Source organism: Sinocyclocheilus grahami, unplaced genomic scaffold (assembly GCF_001515645.1).
Source record: "Sinocyclocheilus grahami isolate Dianchi unplaced genomic scaffold, SAMN03320097.WGS_v1.1 scaffold1693.1, whole genome shotgun sequence".
In the NCBI taxonomy this organism is placed as follows: Eukaryota; Metazoa; Chordata; class Actinopteri; order Cypriniformes; family Cyprinidae; genus Sinocyclocheilus; species Sinocyclocheilus grahami.
In genome coordinates, this window is record NW_015506872.1 from 29,737 (window position 1) to 51,603 (window position 21,867).

At 36.4% G+C, this 21,867-nt stretch overlaps 1 protein-coding gene across 1 annotated transcript in view; it reads left to right on the top strand.

The window, feature by feature from the left end:
- Positions 1–14,263, top strand: part of LOC107572078 (paired box protein Pax-3-A-like) — a 30,942-nt gene extending 16,679 nt beyond the window's left edge. The window contains exons 6-8 of the mRNA XM_016258482.1: positions 1,084–1,304; positions 8,755–9,018; positions 14,206–14,263. Of these exons, the coding sequence (XP_016113968.1) occupies positions 1,084–1,304; positions 8,755–9,018; positions 14,206–14,223 (503 nt within the window). The 3' untranslated portion in view covers positions 14,224–14,263. The remainder of the gene's footprint in view (positions 1–1,083; positions 1,305–8,754; positions 9,019–14,205) is intronic.
- The last annotated feature ends 7,604 nt before the right edge of the window (positions 14,264–21,867 follow it).

A 21,867-nucleotide genomic window follows, 5' to 3' on the forward strand; every position in this document is an offset into this window, starting at 1 on the left:
ATCTAACTTTTTGCGTATACCTTACTTGTTGGTTGTTATACTTTGTACATTTGTACTGAAACTCAATGAAAAGTAGATTTAATGGACGGTTCGCATTTTTAATTGAAGGGTCTGTGGATGAGGTTTCGCTGGGCGAACTCGGGCGTCTTTTTACAATTTGTGTTTTCAACCATATGGGGTGAAAATCGAAGAGAGAGCGAACAAGAGAAAGGAGATGGCTAGTGTCAGACGAAGCAGATGTGGCGTTGGCGAGTTCTTTCGAGGCGTATTACTGGACAATAGCTGGCTGTCACGCTAGTTTGAGGAGCCTAATCATTTGATAGGGTCCCCCTCCTCTGGGTACAGATTCCCTGAGCTTTAGTCCACTCACACCAACATTCTCTTCTGCTGAATTAGCGACGAAAGAACCTCTCACCCGCTCCAACTTCACAAATAATACCTGCATATGAGCGAGGGCTGATGTGTGTGTTTGTGTGTAAACACAGAGAGCTGGGGGAGAGAAAGTGTTAGATATACTGGCCTGCAGTTATAACCAAACAACTTACAGCATTATTGTGGTCAATTTATCTTGCCAAATATAACACGTTTTAAAAATTAATTCTCAGATATTCTTTTGCAGATAGTTAATAGAATTCATTGGACAATTCATGGATCCTGTTTCACTTTTGTTATTATTGTAACGTGAATATTTTGTTACATTTTGTATATTTTTATATTGAGTATGTAGAATGTGTTTTGGAGTCCCTTGTGCATTCAGACATGGCGTACAAAATAATTTCCACAGCATTGCTGCTCAAAACTATTTCTAGCATAAACATTAAAAATCATCAAGGATGCATTCAGTTGATCAAAAGTGGCAGTAAAGACATTTAGAATGTTTCAATTTCAACTGAACTTTATATTCATCAAAGAATCGTTGGGAAAAAATGTGTGAGGGTTTGCACAAAAATATTAAGCAGCAACACAACAGTTTTCGACATTGATACTAATAAGAAATGCTTTTTGAGCACCAAATGAACATATCAGAATGGTTTCTGAAGTATCATGTGACACTGAAGACTCGTTCTCTTTCTCTCTCAACAGTATCGGAGCATCCCAGCACTGTGCACAGGCCTCAGCCTCTTCCCCCCACCTCAGTGCATCAGACTGGGCTTGGCAGCGGACCGGGGGCCCAGGAGGGGAGTTCGGCCTACTGCCTCTCCTCTGGACGTCATGGTTTCTCTAGTTACTCTGACGGCTATGTGGCTGCACCTGGCCACGCGAACCCAGTGAACCCCTCCATCAGCAACGGCCTTCCATCACAGGTCAGTATCATTTCACTTCACATACAGTTTGGGCATACAGTATATGGCTGCAGATACTGACCAGCTCCCAGAGGTTTCCACCAAACAATACGTGTTATGGTTGGGACAGTGTTACTCAATTTAAATGCAAAGAGGTTAGGCAATCGTACAGGGTCAAGCAAGGAAATCTTAAAGGTACAGTTGCAAAAGATGCCTTTTTGATTCAAGTTTTAGAGTCTTAGAAAGAGTAGAAAAGGGTTGTGCAAAATAGCTTGTGGTGCATGAAAATATTGCAAGACTTTATATATGAGGTTCTCAAAAAGTAGAATAATAAGTCTCTTTTAAACTGTGTTTGTATCTCACAGACATCACTGGTTTTGTTTTGATTTGTGCTTTTTTGCTAATCAGTTATAGTTCTTATATGATTATAAATCATGGTTTTGTTTTGTGCTTTTTTGCTAACCAATTATAGTTCTTATATGGTTATGAATCATGGTTTTGTTTCTAATTAAAGATATCATTGATCATCTCGCTGAACAGTAGACATTAATAAGGTTAGTGCAGGTGTGGTTTGGGATTGGCATTTTTTAAAAACATTTTTAAAACAATTCTCTTATGCTCACAAAGGCTGCATTTATTTGATCAGAAATACAGTAAAACGAGTAAAATATTATTACAGTTTAAAATAACTGTTTTCTATTGTAATATGTTTTAAAAATGTAATGAATTTTCAGCATCATTACTCCAGTCTTCAGTGTCACATGATCCTTCAGAAATCATTCTAATATGTTAATTTGCTACTCAAGAAACATACAATATTATTGTTAATGCTGAAAACAGCTGTGCTGCTTAATATATGTGTGGAAACTGTGACAAGATTTTTCAAGATTTTTTGATGACTAGAAAGTAGCATTTGTTTTAAATCTTGTTTTAAATGTCTTTACTGTCATATTTGACCAATGTAATGCATCCTTGCTGAATAAAAGCACTGATTTCTTTCAAAACGAAAAATCCTACTGACCCCAAACTTGGAGAAAGTCTCTGTTTTTATACCGACCAGCAGAATGGCAATGTGAGTGAATGTGAGAATGAAGGTGTGAGGAGGGGTAGGACACGACTAAAAGGATGATGATGATGGAAACGAGAAGTGAAAGACAATTATTTGTGATTACACACTCATCAGCTGTTATCTGTCGGCTCGCCTGCTGCTCACAATGTGCTAACAACCAGAAAATGAGCTCCTAACTGCCTCAAAGCATCCGGTAGTTAGACATGAGCCGCATTCTGGGTGCTGTCCTCAAACTCAAATGCCTCGGAGTGCTGCGTGATACAGATAAATGGAATGAAAGAGATGGACAGAGAGAGAATGAAATGGGCGCAGAGGCAAAAATAGAATGACTGAGATAGAAAGCGCCCATGGGGCTGTAAGACAGAAGATGATATTGAGAATGAGGTTCTTTCTCATAACACACAAAAAAGCAATGAAAGCCAGTAAGATTACCAGTATGATTTATGGAAAACATTGCAATCTAAACACATCCCCATTGATCAGATATGTTATGGTACAATAACGTTTTTGTTAAAGGGACAGTTCACCAAAAAAATGAAAATTCTGTCATTGTTTACTCACCCTCATGTTGTTTCAAACTTGTACGAAATTCAGGAGAACGTTTTGGGCAATCGCTGCAGCTTTTGTGATAAAACAGCAGTTCATTGTTTCCATGGTTGTCAGTCTCTGAAAAAGTAACATAACAGTTCATACAACTTAAATTTGAGTCTGTTCCTCATTTAAGTCTATATATGCGTGACTCCAGAAAACCGCTTTTATGCTACATTTTTTCCCTTCTTTTTGAGAAAGAAGAAAAAAGTACGTAGTGAACATTTCTGTTCACTATGAAATGTTATTGCATGGAAAAATCTGTCAATTAAAAAAAAAAAAAAAAGTCTACGTTTTTGTTTCATGGAAAATATAACAGCATACAGGCTTGGAATGATGTGGAGTTAAATACAAAAAACAAAACAGAATGTTAACATGTTATATGAAAATATTGGTAGCATTTCATAAGGTACATTATTAACATGAACTAAATTGAAAATACAATGAACAGTTGTTTTTTGTATTAGCTAACATTAACAAAAATAAGGTAGCACTTTATTTTAAGGTGTCCTTGTTACATGTTACATGCACTTACTCTTATAATAACAATACATTATGCATAATTACATACAAGTAACCCAAAGCCAAACCCTAATCCTAACCCTAACCTAATATTAAGTACATGTAATTAATTAATATTACACAGTACTTAAATGTATAATTACACTGTAACAAAGATGCCTTAAAATAAAGTGTAACAAAAAATAATAAATGCTGTAACAAATGTATTCCGCATTGTTATTTAATATTAGTTAACTCATTAACTAACATTAGCTAATGATCAAAATCAAAATGTCTAAATATGAAAAAGTTAAAAGCCTAAACCTTATGAAATAAAGAATCCTCTGTGTGGATTTGGACTCTCGCCTCGTGTACAGTAATTGAACTGCTCAAAGTTATTTAACATGACGTATTAATTGAAGTGTGTCTAATTGCAGCGCCCCCAGCAGCAGGGTTTGTAATCAGAACCAATTCCTAGTCATTAAGGCAGCATTCCTGCGTCAGGACTGACTTAGAGGTCAGGTAGCTCTCACACTCACACTCGGTCTGTTATTGCCATTAGTGTGTGCGTGTGTGTGTGTGTTTGTAACCTGGCACAGGGTCGGCTGGTGCTGTTGTGTTGTTGTTGAAGGGCAGGGATTCTCGTCGTCACGACGATGCTAGAACTCTCAACGTCTGGGATTATAATTATGGGATCCCATAATTATGGGACTCTTAATTGATTGGAATGGGAGAATTTACCCTCCATAATGTGCTGTGTAATTTATGCAAATGAGCCACTTTGTTGGCTAATTGTTTGAATTATGTATTTATCTTAATGTATGCTGAAATAAGCTTTGGATTCGGGGTGTGCTGAGGAGGCTTGTCCCTGCAGATTGGTTTGTAATTTATTACCAAATGAAATTGTGATTATTTATAATTACATATTTTATTTTTTGTATATTAATTACAAAACTATGATAGTACAGTGACGAATGAAGCTTATGACCAAATCCATGGAGAAGATTCTTTATTTCATAAGGTTTATGCTTTTTAAAATCAACTTTTGCATATTGGAGAAAAAAAGATGTTTTGGTAACACATTACAATAAGGTTCCATTATTTAGCATTAGTTAATGCATTAGCTAACAAAGAGCAATAATTTTGTTACAGCATTTATTAATTTTGGTACTGAATTACTGCCATGATATATGTTCAAATGAAAAATGGTATTTCCCTTTTTAGTGTTTTTGTTCTTGCTGTAAAACATTACTTCTACAAGAACAATGATTGACCTATAAATCAGTTCAAGTCGGTCTCATATGGTTTTCTGATCCAATTCACTGCTTTTTATCCCATAATTTCCTGTTCATTGTCTCAAATGTACTTTTTATTTTAAAAAATTCAGAAAGTCATAAAGTAAGTTACATTGCAGCTGTAGCCTGTTCTCCTGTCAGTAAAAAGTGCTAAAAAAGCACTTAGTAACATTTTTTGTGCAGTGGTTTGTATAACATTTTTTGTGCAGTTTAAATTAAATAAATAGTCGAGATTAAATCTCATGCATCCGTTTGTGAAACCAACAACAACAAAACCAGAAATTGTAATCACTACAATTGCTTCATGTATTTAATATGAAATATTCCATCAAAATATTTGGGAACATTGCATTTTTGCTCTTTGAGCTCTGGCGAATGTGGGCTGCTTCCTCCGGACAGCTGCGTGCATGCATCGTCCTGGCTGGGAAAATGTTTTATGAGGAAGCTTTTTGTCAACAACTCCTGTCTGTGGTCTGGACATGGAAGGAACATTTTAGCTTTCACCTCACATGTAGCCGGGCCCGGGCCCCCCATGGGGAGGTGAACGAAAGAGTTTAACCTCCATGTGCTTTTCATTTGTTAAGCATCACACATCAGCGTGTGACTCACACATGCGCTGCTGTACATGATATACGCTGTCAGCTCGTGTGATCCAGCACCTGAAAATCTGCGAGCGCTTAGAGCTCTCAGTCCATTTCTCTTCTGAACAGCTGTTGAAGATGAACCCCAAAAGGAATTTCATGACCCTTCACACCGCTTGTAAAAGCGTTAACCGCACAAACACACATGGTTTCCTTGCAAAATGAGGAAATAGCATAGACGCCCATTTTTTTTCTATGAAGGAATATTCCAGGTATTCCTTAACTTGTATTCCATTCAATACAAGTTAAGTTCATTTTTGCAGAATTTGTAGCATAATGTTGATTACCTCAAAAAATTATTTTGACTAGGCTCACGTTTTCATAAAAAAAATCCAGGTTATGGTGAGACACTTACAATGGAAGTTAATGGGGACCATTTTAAAATCAGAAATGTCTAAATGCTTACAATTAATTGCTTTTAAATTTTTTAACCATTTGTTTTAGAAATTTGTGTATTGTTTAATTTTCATTCATTTTTATAGTCATTTTACAGTTTTAGGCATTGCGTTATCATAGCAACAAATTTGTAAAACTGAACATAACTTTGCACAACGATATGTGTTTGGAACGATATGAGGATGAGTAAATAATGACAGATTCTTTTAACATTTCACATGAAAACCTCGGCATTTTTCTAAATATGCTAAGTTCACTTCATTGTTTTAAAAAGCATAAATCTTATAAAATAAAGACGCTTCTAATGGAAGTGAATGGGGCAGATTTTTAGGTTTTAAAAAGCAAATATTTATAAATTCTTAAAATGAACTTTTCTATTTAGTTTTTGTGTTATTTCATTTTAATTCATTTTTTAAAATTTTAGGGGTTGAATTATAAAACTGAATATAATCTTACACAGAAAAGGCTATTAAGCATTTTTTCCCCCCATGCTGAAATCATGTTAATACACATATGTTTTGGGGCTATACTATTGAAACAGTAATTTAATGATTTAAAGGGATAGTTCACCCAAAAATGAAAATTTGATGTTTATCTGCTTACCCCTTCTGTTTCTTCAGTAGAACACAAACAAAGCTTTTAACTCAAACCGTTGCAGTCTGTCAGTCTTATAATGCTAGCGAATGGGAATCACGGCTTTGAGAGTCAAAAAAACATACACAAACAAAACCAAATTAAACCCTGCGGCTCGTGACGATACATTGATGTGTAAAGACACGAAACGATCGGTCTGTGCAAGAAACTGAACAATATATATATCGTTTTTTACCTCTGATGCACCGCAATGTCCAAACTGTCCTGAGCGTGTCCTCGACAGCTACCGCGTGATGCGTCTTCTTCTTCTTCTTACTTTGGTTTTGTTTGTGTATGTTTTTTTGACTCTCAAAGCCGTGATTCCCATTCACCTCCATTATAAGACTGACAGACTGCAATGGTTTGAGTTAAAAATCTTCGTTTGTGTTCTACTGAAGAAACAAAGTCACCTACATCTTGGATGCCCTGGGGGTAAGCAGATAAACATCACATTTTCATTTTTGGGTGAACTATCCCTTTAATACTGGCAACCTTCATTTCCATTGTAAGTGCATCTCTGTAATCTTTATATATATATGAATAAAAACATTATTTATGGATTGTTTTTCCAATTGAGTACCTCTCCAGATGTCCCCACAGGGAGGTTTTTGTCGGATTTAGCTCACGTCTGAGGACAAATTTGTCTCTAAAGAATATCTAAGCAAACTGACCAACATATAACGTACTTATTCCATATGTTTCTTCTGTTCTATTGGTTTTTAAGATCAAATCTTGATAGAAAATACCATATCATTCTATTTGCTTTCTTTTTTTCCTTACTCTCATTTTTTCATCTGGCTATGCTCTCTCCTCAAACACACAACTCTACACTCAGAATTGTTGTCAGGAAAATGTTAACCGGGCAAAGAAATACAGCCCGTCTCGCCTGACTCCACCCCTCTTTGGTTGCACCGGGTAACAGTTTAAAAGGAACCATGTGTTCAGCAGGATGGTGAATAATTTGACTCTCATGGACTCTGGATAGAGTCAGTGGGTCGGCCGGTTGTTCAGTCGGTCGGTGTGCTGGAGATTTTTTCTGGGCTGGGCTGGTTTTGATTAATGATTAGCAGAGGGAGGGAACTGATCTGTATTTGGCCCATCAAGTGGCGTCCGAGAGCTCACAGGCACTGATGGCACACTCGCGTCTCGCTTCCATCTGTCTGTCACTGGTGTGAATTAGACACGGGCGGCCAGAGACGCTGTGTGAGAGCTGGAGAGATCTTCACTCGCTGTCAGCTAATCATTTCAGATGTGTGTTACACACTGCTGCTTGATAAAAGGAAGGGCTGAATTAAAAACTTTAGCGTTGTCATTATGTTCATTTTGGTGTGCTGAATTCATTTCACATCATAGAGTTTAAAACAAAAGCAAATTTTCATTGTTTTTTTTGGTGATGATGAAGAATTCTGATAGGTCTGAGAATTTAAGTTAATCCATGTGGATTAAAAAATATGTATATGAAAATATGATTTTAGTCATTCTTAAGTAAATTTGAGAAGTTCTGAATACTAGCGGACTGTGCTGTGAGTGATTGCCAAGGTGTTGCTAGGTGGTTGCTAGGCTCGTCAGTGTAAGTCTATGGGATTTTCTCCCATTTCATCACCTGCCAGGCAAAAATTGGAAGTCAGAAAAGTATATATACCTTTAAAATTATGCATACCTGCATGAATAAACATTTAATAAAACAGCTGTGTTATTACATATTCTAATGAATATGTATTGTGTTATTTGTGCATCGATGAAATATTATTATAGGTTTTGTTAATATTTTGAATTAGATTTTAAATGTAGTTAAATTTTTTTTATTATTATTATTATTATTATTTTATTTATTTATTATTATTATTATTTTTTTTTTTTATATTATTATAGGTTTTGTTAATATTTTGAATTAGATTTTAAATGTAGTTAAATTTTTATTATTATTATTATTATTATTATTTTATTTATTTATTATTATTATTATAATTTTTTTTTTAATTCCTGCGTAGTTTTTATTAAGTTTTAGTTTTAGCTATTTTATATATGTAAAAAAATATAAATGATATATATATACATTTTTGGTTGTTGTTTATTTAAACAGTATTGCTTTTTAAGGTTTTATTTTTTAGTTTTAGTTAACAGTAATGAAACTGCTTTGTCACATAAAACTGATTTGTAAGCATGCAGATGATTAAATGTGGTTTTCTGAACTCACTTGTTTACCAGAATTTGGTCATGTATTGTCTAACCAGCATAAATCAGCTTGAACAGCATGGAAATTCATTGGTCTAGGCTAGTCTTTTCAGTATTTGCTTGTTAAAGTAACTTAGCATAGTTGTACTAAATGTTCTCTTGTTTTTCCTCAGGTGATGGGGCTGTTGAATCCGGGTGGAGTGCCGCACCAGCCGCAGAGTGATTTTGCCCTCTCTCCGTTGACGGGCGGTTTGGAGCCCAGCACAGGCATGACTCCCAGCTGCCACTCCTCTCAGAGACTGGAGGCTCTGTCAGGCCTGCCCAGCATGCCAACTCTGCCCAGCTCCCAGTCCTACTGCCCCTCCAGCTACAGTTCACCCGGGTACAGCGTGGACCACATGGCGTCTTACCAGTACAGCCAATACGGGCAGAGCAAGGTGAATACCAGCACTGAGAGAGAGCCACATGTTTGTTCTAAAAACATTTCAGTTTGTTGTGGAAACGGAAAAAGTTTTATTTTGCATTTGATGCGTAGCTGTGATATTTTATAGAGACTATTAGAGTTTGTATTCATTTTGAATTGTTTTTTATTTTTATATTTTAGTTAAAGTTGCAGTAATTTTGTTGTGGTTTTGTCATTTTAATTAGTTTTTGAAAAATATGTCTATATCGTCTTTATTCATTTTTAATTCAGTTTTATTTATTTTAGCACATCAAGTAAAAATACATTAAAATAAGAAATGTTGCCTTTGCACCTAACCGAAATAAAACGTAATACGTAATAGTAATAATAATACGTAAAAAGTATTTTTTATATTTTATTTTGCGGATTAATTGAAAAGAAAATATGTAGATCAATTCATCGGTTTTTGATTGGATGAAGGCAAATCTGAATGCAGTCGATTGTCCTGCATAAGTCACCAGAGAGAAGTCTGTTATTTCACTGTAAGGTCGAGTTGACATTGTGATGAAAAATTATAAGGTAAAAAATTTATAAAAAATATGCATGGACAGTGCTTGAAGTGGAAAAAAAGAAGTGCCGGTACACCCGCCCCCCCCCCCCTTATTTATTTATATAATTATTTATTTATATTATATAAATAAGTACTTTTTAATAATCCATAAAGTATGTATAGTGCCACAATCAATCAATCAATAATTAAATAAACGTTTTTAATACAAATTAGCACAAGTCAAGCTGCAATACCAAACATGACCACAGGGAGACGCCAAATACCACTAAAGCCTTTACTACTATACGGATCCATTCAGAATCGCTAAATCTCTGACCACCGCATAATCATAATCATACATGCTGAAAATAATAATTTTACTGACATCTGGACGTAAGTCACTATTCTCTCCGCAATCGCTGATGAAATCGGCCGTGTTTTCTCTGCATTAGGCTGTTTTGAACTTACTGTTTGAATTTGTTCACTAGATCCTTGGACTTTGCAGGAGTTTACCGGTTTAAAATGATGTGATCGCAAAAGCCTGCTTCTTTTCATTTTAAGATATTAGTCTCGTTATAAAGTACTGATTCAAATTAGTAATCAATAATTAATTATTATTCTACTACTCTGCGAGCCTCCCATGACATGCTCTCGCGCCCCACACACTCCGCTTGCATTCATTCACGTGATTGCTCCAGATGAGAAGTGATCCCGCCTGGGTAGTGTGATTTATATAGAGTCCTTTCTAATCATATATGGGATCATATAATCACCCAGACCCGGACGCTTTTACTCTGCGTACCGGCAACATGTCAGAAGTGCTAGTACGCACAAAAAAGTGCAGGTACTCTAAAGGCTAAAATATAGAAGTGCTGGTACTGCGTACCGGTGCGTACCAGCCGACTTCTAGCACTGTGCATGGATGAATCATTCACAATTAGATTAATAACGTGCATTAAGAAAATAGATTTGACATGAATTTCCATTTAATGTTGGCTTTTCAATTAAATTCAAGTTTATTTGTATAGCACTTTTCACGATACTAATCATTGCAAAGCAACTTTACAGAAAATTAAGTTTCTATAATATATTTAATAGTAATTCATCTTTAATTAATCTCTTTACTAAAGAGCAATTCATTCTAATGAATGTATTGTTTGTGCAACCACACTTCAAAGGTGCATTAACAGTTGTTTAATGTTACTTTTACTAATAGTCACTTTCATCCCTTTTTCATTTAATTATATTTGTACACTTTTTGACACTTTTATTGATGCATGGCATATGATTTTGATGAGCTGCATCACCACAGCTTGACATTTTAGAATAACCGTTCTAACCGCTACAGTTCAGCCAGGAAACTTTTTTTTTTTTAAAAAGCAAAGATTCTATAGAGAAACATGATCATCTAAACGTCAACTGAGATTATTTTCAGTGAAGTATTGGTCTTTTAATCTGAGGCGTAATCATAGGTTTACATTAGTTAGTTGTGATCCGCCAGGCCGCCACACAGGTAAACGCTGCCGTGGTTTACGATGCTTAACCCATGACCTTTCACGACCCTGTGAGATGAGCTATAGCTCATCAGCTCCAGGCATCCGTCAGCCAGCCATGTAATGAGCTCTGGGTAACAAAGATATCGTTCATGATCCACTCAAACACGCAGTGAAACGAGAGGAGCAGCCGTCTCAGAACATGTTAGACAGAAGCGGAGGGGGGAGACTTGCATGTCGAGTGCCCAATCCAGGACTGCATCTTGATATCATTAATTTGCTGGGGTCCGCACCCCGTAAGCACAGAGCTGGGGGTCCGTGGAGGAGTTAGCGGGGGTCTCGTGTAGGAGTAGAATGGCCCGTGGCAGGCAGATATTAGAACCATGTGTTTCAGACGGGTCAGATCTGTAGTTGCTGTTGATCATTGACTCTGATCCACACAGAACTGAATATAGGACAGCTCTCTTTTCATTTCTCCCCCTCTCTCAATCTCTCTTACTTTCTCTCTCTGTCTGTCTTTTTAGTGGAATTGGCACGCACCGGCTCGCTCAATCATGCACTGTGTTTTGTTGGATCTTACGCTTTTGCATATTTCGATTCATTTTTTTCTTTTGGCAAAGGCTACGTCAATATAGTCATATATTGATATCAGTGGTTCTCAGCCGTTGTGCCGGAGTCCACTAGGAGGCATCAGTAGACTTTCAAGACCGTAATATGATGTATTTAATGTAATGAGTTTTGTGTGTGTGTGTTTGTGTGTACTGTTTTGTAAAAAAGCTAAATCTGCTAAATATATATATATATATATATACATGCAAAACTGTCAAATTTTTATTATTTCCCTAAACAATTATTGTTATCAATTACTAAACATTTTATATTATTTTTTTCATTTCTATAAGATATTTACTCATGTTAAATTTGTCCACAGTGACAAAGTAATCTAAAATAGTGTAGAAAGTGGAAACGTCATATAAATAAAGTATGAAATTGACATTTATTGATTTATATGTAGTTATATACAGTAAAATATGCATTTTATTTATTCTTAAAACACGTTCACACATTTCAGTTAAATTTTTTTTAAACCGTACGTAATTTAATATTTGAAACATTATTTTAGTATCGTTGATATACTATTATAGGTTTTGTTCATATTTTGAATTTTATTTTATAGTTTCTCTTTTCCTTAGAATTTTAGTTAAATTGTTCATAATATTGTTGTGCATTTTTGTCATTTTTATTAGTTTTGTGTCTGTATGGTTTTTATTATGTTTTTATTACTTCAACTTAAACTAAATGAAAATGAGAATTGCTGTCTTGGCACCTAACTGAATTAAAATACGTTTTATTTTATTTCCGTTAATATTTATTTAATTTCAAGTAATTACGTTTTTCATGGTTTCTTAATACGATAATGACCCTGAACTAGTGTTGTTTTTGGCGGCCTGTTTTAATTTTAGTTTTAGTCTAGTCTTTGTGTGAAACTGTCATTTTAGTTTTTATTAGTTTTAGTCACGTTCATACTCTTTTTAGTCTAGTCAAGTTTTAGTCGACTAAAAGTCTGAGCATTTTAGTCTAGTTTTAGTCGACGAAAACTGATGACATTTAGTCTAGTTTTAGTCAATGAAAATTGTATTTTAGTCTCTTTTTAGAAATGCAATTCTATTTAACCCAGTCAATATAGTATAAGTACCTAGTAGTATAGACGAAACCAACATTTTATTTTAGCCAAACCCATTTCAAACAAGGTTATCTTATTATATTATTGTTACCTTATAGACACAAGATACATCCATTCCAGACACGGAAGACGCTCTGATTTGAATTTACAACATTTATTTTACCAACCAAACATGTTAGAAGTACACACACATAAGTTTAAATAAAGACGAACCCCGGCTGGCCGGCCATCGGTCCCTTTCTCTGTGTCAGACTTAACTTTGTTTGGTTTTCATCTTCTAAATCAGTGTTTCCCAACCTTTCTTTAGTCACGGCACCCTTTGGAAATTTTTACAAATTTGTGGCACCCTACAAAATTAATTTGGTCACAATATTTGAATTTCTAACTTCGATATGATAATTTGAAAAGTATAGATATTTGGTACAACAGAGAAGAACTGCAGAATATAACGTCATACAGATATTTTTAATATTATAACAAATCAGTATGCTAATTTCTAATGAAGAGACCAATTTATATGACAGATTTTAATGTAGGCTTTTATTCATATGTAAACATTGTGAGATAGTTATAATGGTAATTAAACAAAGTTTTGCTCACTTTTTGTAGGGCTATTAAGAGATTTTATTTTATTTTTTACCAATTATCCAAATAATGTTTAATCTTAGAAAGCTATTATTATCAGAGGACACATGAGCATAACGGTTAGCAGATCAATGAATGAGAGGGCAGCGTTACCAGAGTTGCCCATATACCACAACTTGTACAGCACAGTAGGGCTATTGCAGACAGAAACAATACTGTACTACATCGATGATTCCTGTCAGCTCGATTTGAGAGTGGACTTTGCTGTTCCGATGAGCATGAACGGTATATGAGTGGAGCACTCACATGGGCCTCGAGCGACTGAGCGGAGCACACATGCGCAGAGCGGGATAACACACACACAGAGCGGGATAATACCATACAGTCTATGGATAATACACACACGCATAGAGCGGGATAACACACACGCACACACACACACACACACACAAGTGAATCCTCAGCGGTGAACTCATTTTCGGCAGCCGGAATTTCTGTGCATCTCTACGGCATTAGAGCATTAGAAATGGATATTATATAATAGCTGCTTTTTTGAACATTTTAGCAATTTAAAAATATAAAACAATTATTTTTTACACGGCACCCCTGCTCTCAACAGACCCCGGTTGGGAAACACTGTTCTAAATAATGCCGTGAGTGGGGCTTGAGTGGGGCTTGAGGAAGTGACACATTTGTAAGCCACATTTCGTCTCATTTTTATTCGTCAACGATATTGCATTGTACATTTAATTATCGTCATCGTCACATGACCAGCATTTTCATCTCATCTCGTCTCGTTTTCGTCACATGATAAAGGTTCGTTGACGACTATATTTAGTCATAATTTTCGTTGACGAAAGCAACATTACCCTGACCTTAAATTAACATCTCTCTCTGCATCTCTTTCAGGTGCCTTTCATTATCTGAAACCCAGCATTGACTGAATGAAGACAGACAGGAAGGAGATAAAGCCATCTATGGATGGTCTGACCGTAAACTCTTGCACTTGAGCTCTCCTTCACCTCTTGAATGTTTGACCAAAATGTCCATCCATCCTCAAACTCCCGCTCGAGGAGCGCTGAGGAGAGGCCAGCGGTGCTGGTGGTCCTCTCTAATGCCTATGGGTCCGAAGTGCAACAGAGTTGTTTTTACGAGGGGGATATTGCGGGTGGGCTTGGGTTGGGTTTAGTACCAGGACTGAGAATGGGTTAGTTTGCCCATTTAGACCTGGAGGAAGCAGCCTCTCCATATTTCCATCTCATCACACGCTCTGATGACACCTCATTTTCGGCAGCCGGAATTTCTGTGCATCTCTAATTATTGGCGGCATTAGAAATGGATATTATATAATAGCTGCTTTTTTGAACATTTTAGCAATTTAAAAATATAAAACAATTATTTTTTACACGGCACCCCTGCTCTCAACAGACCCCGGTTGGGAAACACTGTTCTAAATAATGCCGTGAGTGGGGCTTGAGTGGGGCTTGAGGAAGTGACACATTTGTAAGCCACATTTCGTCTCATTTTTATTCGTCAACGATATTGCATTGTACATTTAATTATCGTCATCGTCACATGACCAGCATTTTCATCTCATCTCGTCTCGTTTTCGTCACATGATAAAGGTTCGTTGACGACTATATTTAGTCATAATTTTCGTTGACGAAAGCAACATTACCCTGACCTTAAATTAACATCTCTCTCTGCATCTCTTTCAGGTGCCTTTCATTATCTGAAACCCAGCATTGACTGAATGAAGACAGACAGGAAGGAGATAAAGCCATCTATGGATGGTCTGACCGTAAACTCTTGCACTTGAGCTCTCCTTCACCTCTTGAATGTTTGACCAAAATGTCCATCCATCCTCAAACTCCCGCTCGAGGAGCGCTGAGGAGAGGCCAGCGGTGCTGGTGGTCCTCTCTAATGCCTATGGGTCCGAAGTGCAACAGAGTTGTTTTTACGAGGGGGATATTGCGGGTGGGCTTGGGTTGGGTTTAGTACCAGGACTGAGAATGGGTTAGTTTGCCCATTTAGACCTGGAGGAAGCAGCCTCTCCATATTTCCATCTCATCACACGCTCTGATGACACTTGCCACCTCCTTCCTGAAGAGCCACAAGCCATGGGACACAAGGAGGACAAAGGGAAAGGACAAATAAAAAACTCAAAGACTGAGACTGTGCTTATAAACAGCATGGAATGGCAGGGAAGAGTGTGGCGCCACACTCTGATATCAGCTGTCCACTGACGGACGCACTTTAGTGGCTGGTTTGTAAGAACTCGACAGTGACTCTTTGGTTAAGACACATTTTGTTTGACTCTGTTGATATATTTAGGAAATAAGGGCTCGGAAAAGACAGGTGTGCCAACTTTCCTTATTTCTCATTCATAAATAAATGACTGAATACACAATAACATGCTCACATTTGGCACGATGCTCTCAGGTCCTCTTCATAGAGAGAAAGAGGGTGACCTAAACGGAATGCACTCAAGTGTCCGATGGCATTTCACCGGCTCTCTGTAGTGCAAATAGACTATACAGACCCCAGTCATCTGAGCACACACAAAATAGCTTATTATGAGACAGACGTGATGTTCAGAATGGAATACTATTGTACTTTTTATTGCATATTGTATACTAGTGTATACTAAAATAATGCAATGAAAAGTAGTATGCTACCTTGCAAATGCGGTTGCATTTTTAATCTAATTTAGTGTAAACGTCTTTGATTTGGCTGATGACGTGTCAAGTAAATAAAAATCAAATATTTAATTTACTGGTCACAGTGGAATAGTGAGTGACGTGACATCTGGCCAAGTATGGTGACCCATACTCAGAATTAGTGCTCTGCATTTATCCCATCCAAAGTGCACACACACAGCAGTGAACAAACACACACACCATGAACACACACCCGGAGCAGTGGGCAGCCATTTTTGCTGCGGCGCCCGGGGAGCAGTGCGGGGTTCGGTGTCTTGCTCAAGGGCACCTCAGTCGTGGTATTGAAGGTGGAAGAGAGCGCTGTACATTCACTTCCCCCACCTACAATCCCTGCCGGTACAAGACTCGAACCCGCAACCTCTCTAACCATTAGGCAATGACTTCCCACGAATAGGAAAGTCAAGTCGAATGCATTGCATTAGTTTTGCATGCCGAAAAATTGCACACGATATACATAGTGCATACTGAACATTAGTAGTATGATAGTATGCTATTCTGAACATTCAGAGAGACCCCTGCCACAAATCGAACCCAAGGAAAGTGCAATACACACTCAATACCTCACTCTCTCACAAAAATCATCTGTTCTTAAACTCTGGTTGTTTTTCATGCAAAGAAAGGATTCCAGATGATGCAGCGTTTCATAATGTGGATGGATGTCACCTTTATTTTTACTCTGCAGTTCGGAGAAGTTCTTTGTTCTGTCTCTGTAACACAATGTTCATGTCTTATTTTTTTTTACCTTGTTTTTATACTTTCATGTTTGTTTTGTTCTCGACTGCATATAATTGTTGATGGATAATGTGTAAAATGCAGCACTATTTACTATTTATAAGAACAAAATAAATAAATCGCATTCAAGTTTATTGTTTTGAAATTATTGATATTTTACCTTTAAAAAAATTGTTTTGCTTTCTCTTGTTTCTTCTTTCCCTTTTTTTAATAATCCTTCTACCTTTGCTTGTGGGAATAAACAACAAATTGCATTATTTTCCTGGATCATCTTTAACGTTTTAAAAATCATTCTGCACCTGTATAAAATAATAAACCATGTATGAAATGCTGTTTTAGAAAAATTAGCATGACCGTTCACAATAACTATCAGATTTATTCAGCCTTCAGCTTCACAGAGCACTTTTATTCATGTAGAAATATATTCAGTTTCATAAAAACACTCTTTCATGACAAAGTCCTTCTCTCCAGAGAGCTCTTAACAGGGTTAATGACTGAAGCAGAGCGCTGTAAACCATCCAAGTCATTCGTTCTTTCTATCTTTTTCTTTCTTTCTTTTTCTCTCATAAATGCATCAGGTGTCTTCAGCTGGTCTTTTTCTTGTGTATTAATGTGTGCAATTGAGTAGATGTTTTTGACAAGTATAGGTTAAACCATCTTTTGGACATTCAATTTAATGTAGCCACGCCTTTATGTCTTTGCATTTGTTTTTCACATCCACAAAATCTGGATGTCTATGGAAGTGTCCCTCTCTTTTGCTCACTTTTCCAGCATGGAGCCTGGTGTCAGACACAATAACATGTACTGGAGACAACTTAACCTCTGACCTCTTGCACTCTTTGAAATCAGTAGACAATCACAGCATAGCGGACAGGGCAAGAGTTACTCCCCACTCCCCCACGTCATTCTGAGACAGACGGCTGAAACAGGAGAGAAAGTGGGGGAAAAAAACAACAGGGAGAAAAACATGAAAGACATGAGACTGTTTCTCGCAGTATAACAAATGACATGGAATTTGATTAGTTGAACCTCACGGCTCATACGCAAACATGCAGGACAGAATGGGAGAGGAAATCATTCAAGAGTTCAATGTTTTGAAGATGTTTTGAAGACAGCTACATAAGTCCAGAACTAGTCATCAATCAAATATCTACAGAAGTCTTTCTGAACTGGTGGATCGTGACACAAAAATGGGCCACAGACAACTGAGAGAACGGCGTGATGTCCTCATGCTCAAATACAATGAAGTACGCAAATAAAAGAAAAAATAACACAGATTGCATTTAATACGAGTTCACTTGCAGTGATGATAAACATAGTTTATGCCAACCACAAAGTGATTGGGCTGCGAATTATTGTTCATGGTAATAATAACCAATGCCAGTATTTAATTTTTACCCTGTAAAGACTGACTTATAATAATCAGAGAAATATATATATATATTTTTTTAAATGGAACAGTTTATTGAACCTTCAGATAAGAAGGTTTGAAAAAGTTTGCGTGTTGTTTTTGCATCTTTATCATATTTGATACACCATGCTTTTATGCCTCATTTAGTGTGATATATTGAGAATATATTCAGAGCCCCAAACGGAGCAAAAATATGCAGTTTGGGGAAGTTTCTCATATTTATTTGACCAAAAGGGTAAGATGAAATTCTGATAACTTGTAATTCATTGCAATTTCTATAACAGTATAACAGACTACTTGCATAAAATGCTTAGAAATATCAGTTGTTAGCTAGATCTCCCAATAATATGCCTCAATAAAATTCTACTTAAATTTCTTTCTTTTTTTTTAGAAAGCTCTGTGGTTTTTATTGTAGGGGCAAAACATACAATACAATGCAATACAATAATGATTTAGAGATTAACTAATAAAGATTCCTCAAACTTTTTAAAATTTTAACATGATTTTTCTAAAAAACAGTAAAGCCTTAGAAATATCAAATCACATGTGATACAGTATAGGCTTTATAGGGTTATGGATGTTTTGGTACGGTTTGTGATTCAAGCACAATGCAGACCTCTGATCTATTGTTGGGAACTTAATTAAAATTCTAAATTAATTAAAAAAAAAAGTACTGTACAAATTGCTTTTACGGTTTACATTTTAATGCAAAAATAAAATATTAAAATAAAAAAATAAAATATAAAATAAATAAAAGAATGATCAAATAAAAATAAGCAAAAACATTGTACAAATGGCTTTGTGTTACGGTTTACATTTTTATGCAGATGAAAGCTATTTACTTTACATTCAAGGTGTATTTTATTGAAATACTTTGAATCATTTCACGGATTTCCTGGGATTCAAACCCATGACCGTATTGCTCTCCTGTTTGATCTACAGCAATGCTTATGTTAGATTGTTACTACTTTGTTGAAAACTATTTTTTAATGTTGCATTATTGTATTCATACAAAGCAGTGTTTTTTATTGAATGGTTCAATGTATAAGCAATGTGTGTGAATTTAAAAAATGACGTCAAAACATTAATGTAATTCATTTTCACCTACACTGCTGTTGTCAGCTTTAGTAGAGCATAAAGGATAGTGTATGTTGAGCAGCCGTGGTCTGCAGGACTTTATCACAGCATAAATGATAAAGAGTGTTTATCATGGCAGTGAGAGAACAACTGCATGTCAGACAGCATTCCTTTCCAAAAGCGTCTCACTTGCTATCATTTCTCTCTCTCTCTCTCTCTCTCTCTCTCTCTCTCTCTCTTTCTTTGGTCAGGCTACATGTTGTTCACAAAACAGACAGAAACTCATAATCACCAGAGCAAGCCCAACTCACCACTGCAGTGGATGAACTTCAGCAAAATCCTCTTGAAATCTCTCTGACATTAAGTTTAAGGAGCAAAACAAGCTGCATTTGATAACTGGGAGACTCAGCGTGTCCAGGACTGAAGCTTCAACGTTTGAACGTTACAGTGAAGTCGAGTGACAAAAGAAATCAGAAGCCTTTTTAAAACTTCTTACTGAAGAAAAAGAACTTCAGTCATGCATTGACATTCTGGAATAAATGCCTCCATCAGAGTACAACTTCTGAACGGCACGGATAATCTATCCCATACCGCTCCAGCAGCTCCACATCTGCCCTTTACATCAGTATCAGCAATCTTCGTGAAAATATCAGTGATGTTCATGGACAAAAAGTGTACGTTCTGAACTCTTGTTCTCGTCACAGCTCAAGGTGAAGGAATCATCTTTTTGACCTTGAAGAGAACTGCAAACAGATGAAATTTGGTGAAGTTACAGCATCTGTTTCCTTTTGAGAGACTGAAACCTTGAATCTGACCTCAGTGTTAGTATCAACATGCCCCTAGGTGGCGCTACAACGAACCAAACACTGCTTCTCGCCCTGCTGGCCAGGTGCCGACAGGCCATTCTGAAAGAAATCGAGACGAACCATCAGGATTCCCGAGATAACGCGAGCACAACAGCCCCGACCTCCGCGGCTCTCGCCACAACAAGCAGGCGATCCTACGACAACGCCTACTTCTACATCCTGTTTGTGATGATCTTCTACTCCTTCCTGGCTCTGACTCTGTTCAAAGGTTTTGTTCAGTATGATGAAGGCAAGAAGGATCCATGCAAAGAGTTTATGACCCCCACTGACTCCTCAAAGCAAAAATCCAACCCAGGCCCAGCCGCTGACAAAATCGACTTTGAGGAGGAAAACAGCATCTGAGACAAGAGACATGTCAGTATATTCAACACTACCAGAGATTTCTCATGCATCATTAAATGAGATTCTGCACCGACATTCCCAATCATAGTTATTAATGTTGTGCACTGCTGTTTGAGCTGCGTGTGCTGAGCTAAAGATGATCACCGGTAAACTGAAGCGCTCTTTTAACTTAACCAAACGCATTCTATATGAGATAAATCAGATATACATCAAATAAACACAATATTACAACGTACAATTGCACAAAAGGCTGCAAACGAACAGCGCGCATCTGAAGTGTCTCTGAAGGAAATAATGCATTATTTATCGGCTTTAAGATATCGGCCAAATTTTCTTATCAGGCCGATACCGATAACAGAAAAAATGAGCATTTATCGGCCGATACCGATATGGTGGCCGATATATCGTGCATCCATAATATATATATATATATGTATATAATATTTATGCTTCTGTAATGTTGAGGTGAGAAGGTTTTTTGTTTTTAACAGAAATAAATTGAAATTGAATTAAATAAAAAAAGTCAGCAAAGACACATTCAATTAATCAAAAGTGAGAGTAAACACTTTTACAAAACATTCTATTGCAAATAAAGGCTGTTTTTTAAAACTTTACATACATAAACAAATCATGAAAAAATGTATCACGGTTTCCGAAAATATTAAGTAGTACCACCATTAATAACCAGATTGTTTTCTTGTTTTTTTTTTTGAGCAGCAAATCAACATTAGACTGATTTCTGAAGGATCATGTGACACTGAAGACTGGAGTAATGATGCTGAAAACTGCATCACAGGGAAAAAAAATACGTTTTAAAATATATTACAATAGAAAATATTTGTTTTAAATTGTAATAGTATTCAACAATATTATACATCTAAGCATATGATATGTTATATATCAGAAGGCAAAAAATCTTTCAGTTGAAAAAAAAAAAAAAAAAGTTTGTCATGGAAGATGTTATTGAAAATGTAAATGTATGAGTATAGGTGGTCTTCCGCCATGTTTGATTGAAAAAAAACCAGTTCATTTCGAAATGTCTTTTGGTTTATTTGGCAACACACATTATATAACAGTGTAAAAAATGCTCTAAATGTATTAAATGCATAATAAAACTATTCATTTTTAAAGTGAACTTCCCTATTAATAACCCATTCAACTTATATTGTGTTGGCAACCATTTTAATAGCAAGAGCAGCAGTTTTTCTCTCAATGACCCCTGTGCGCAATGTTACCAGCAATTGCAAGGTGAATTTACAAATTAACAAACGCAGCCCTGTAATTACATTTGTTTTGACAAAATCAGTATTAGGAAGTAAGGCTATACGATGTGTGCTCGAAGGTTTTTTGATGTGGAGAGGTTAGATTTAATCAAGCAGAAGGCAGAAGGCAGGGATGCGGTGCAGGGGACGGCCGTGTACGG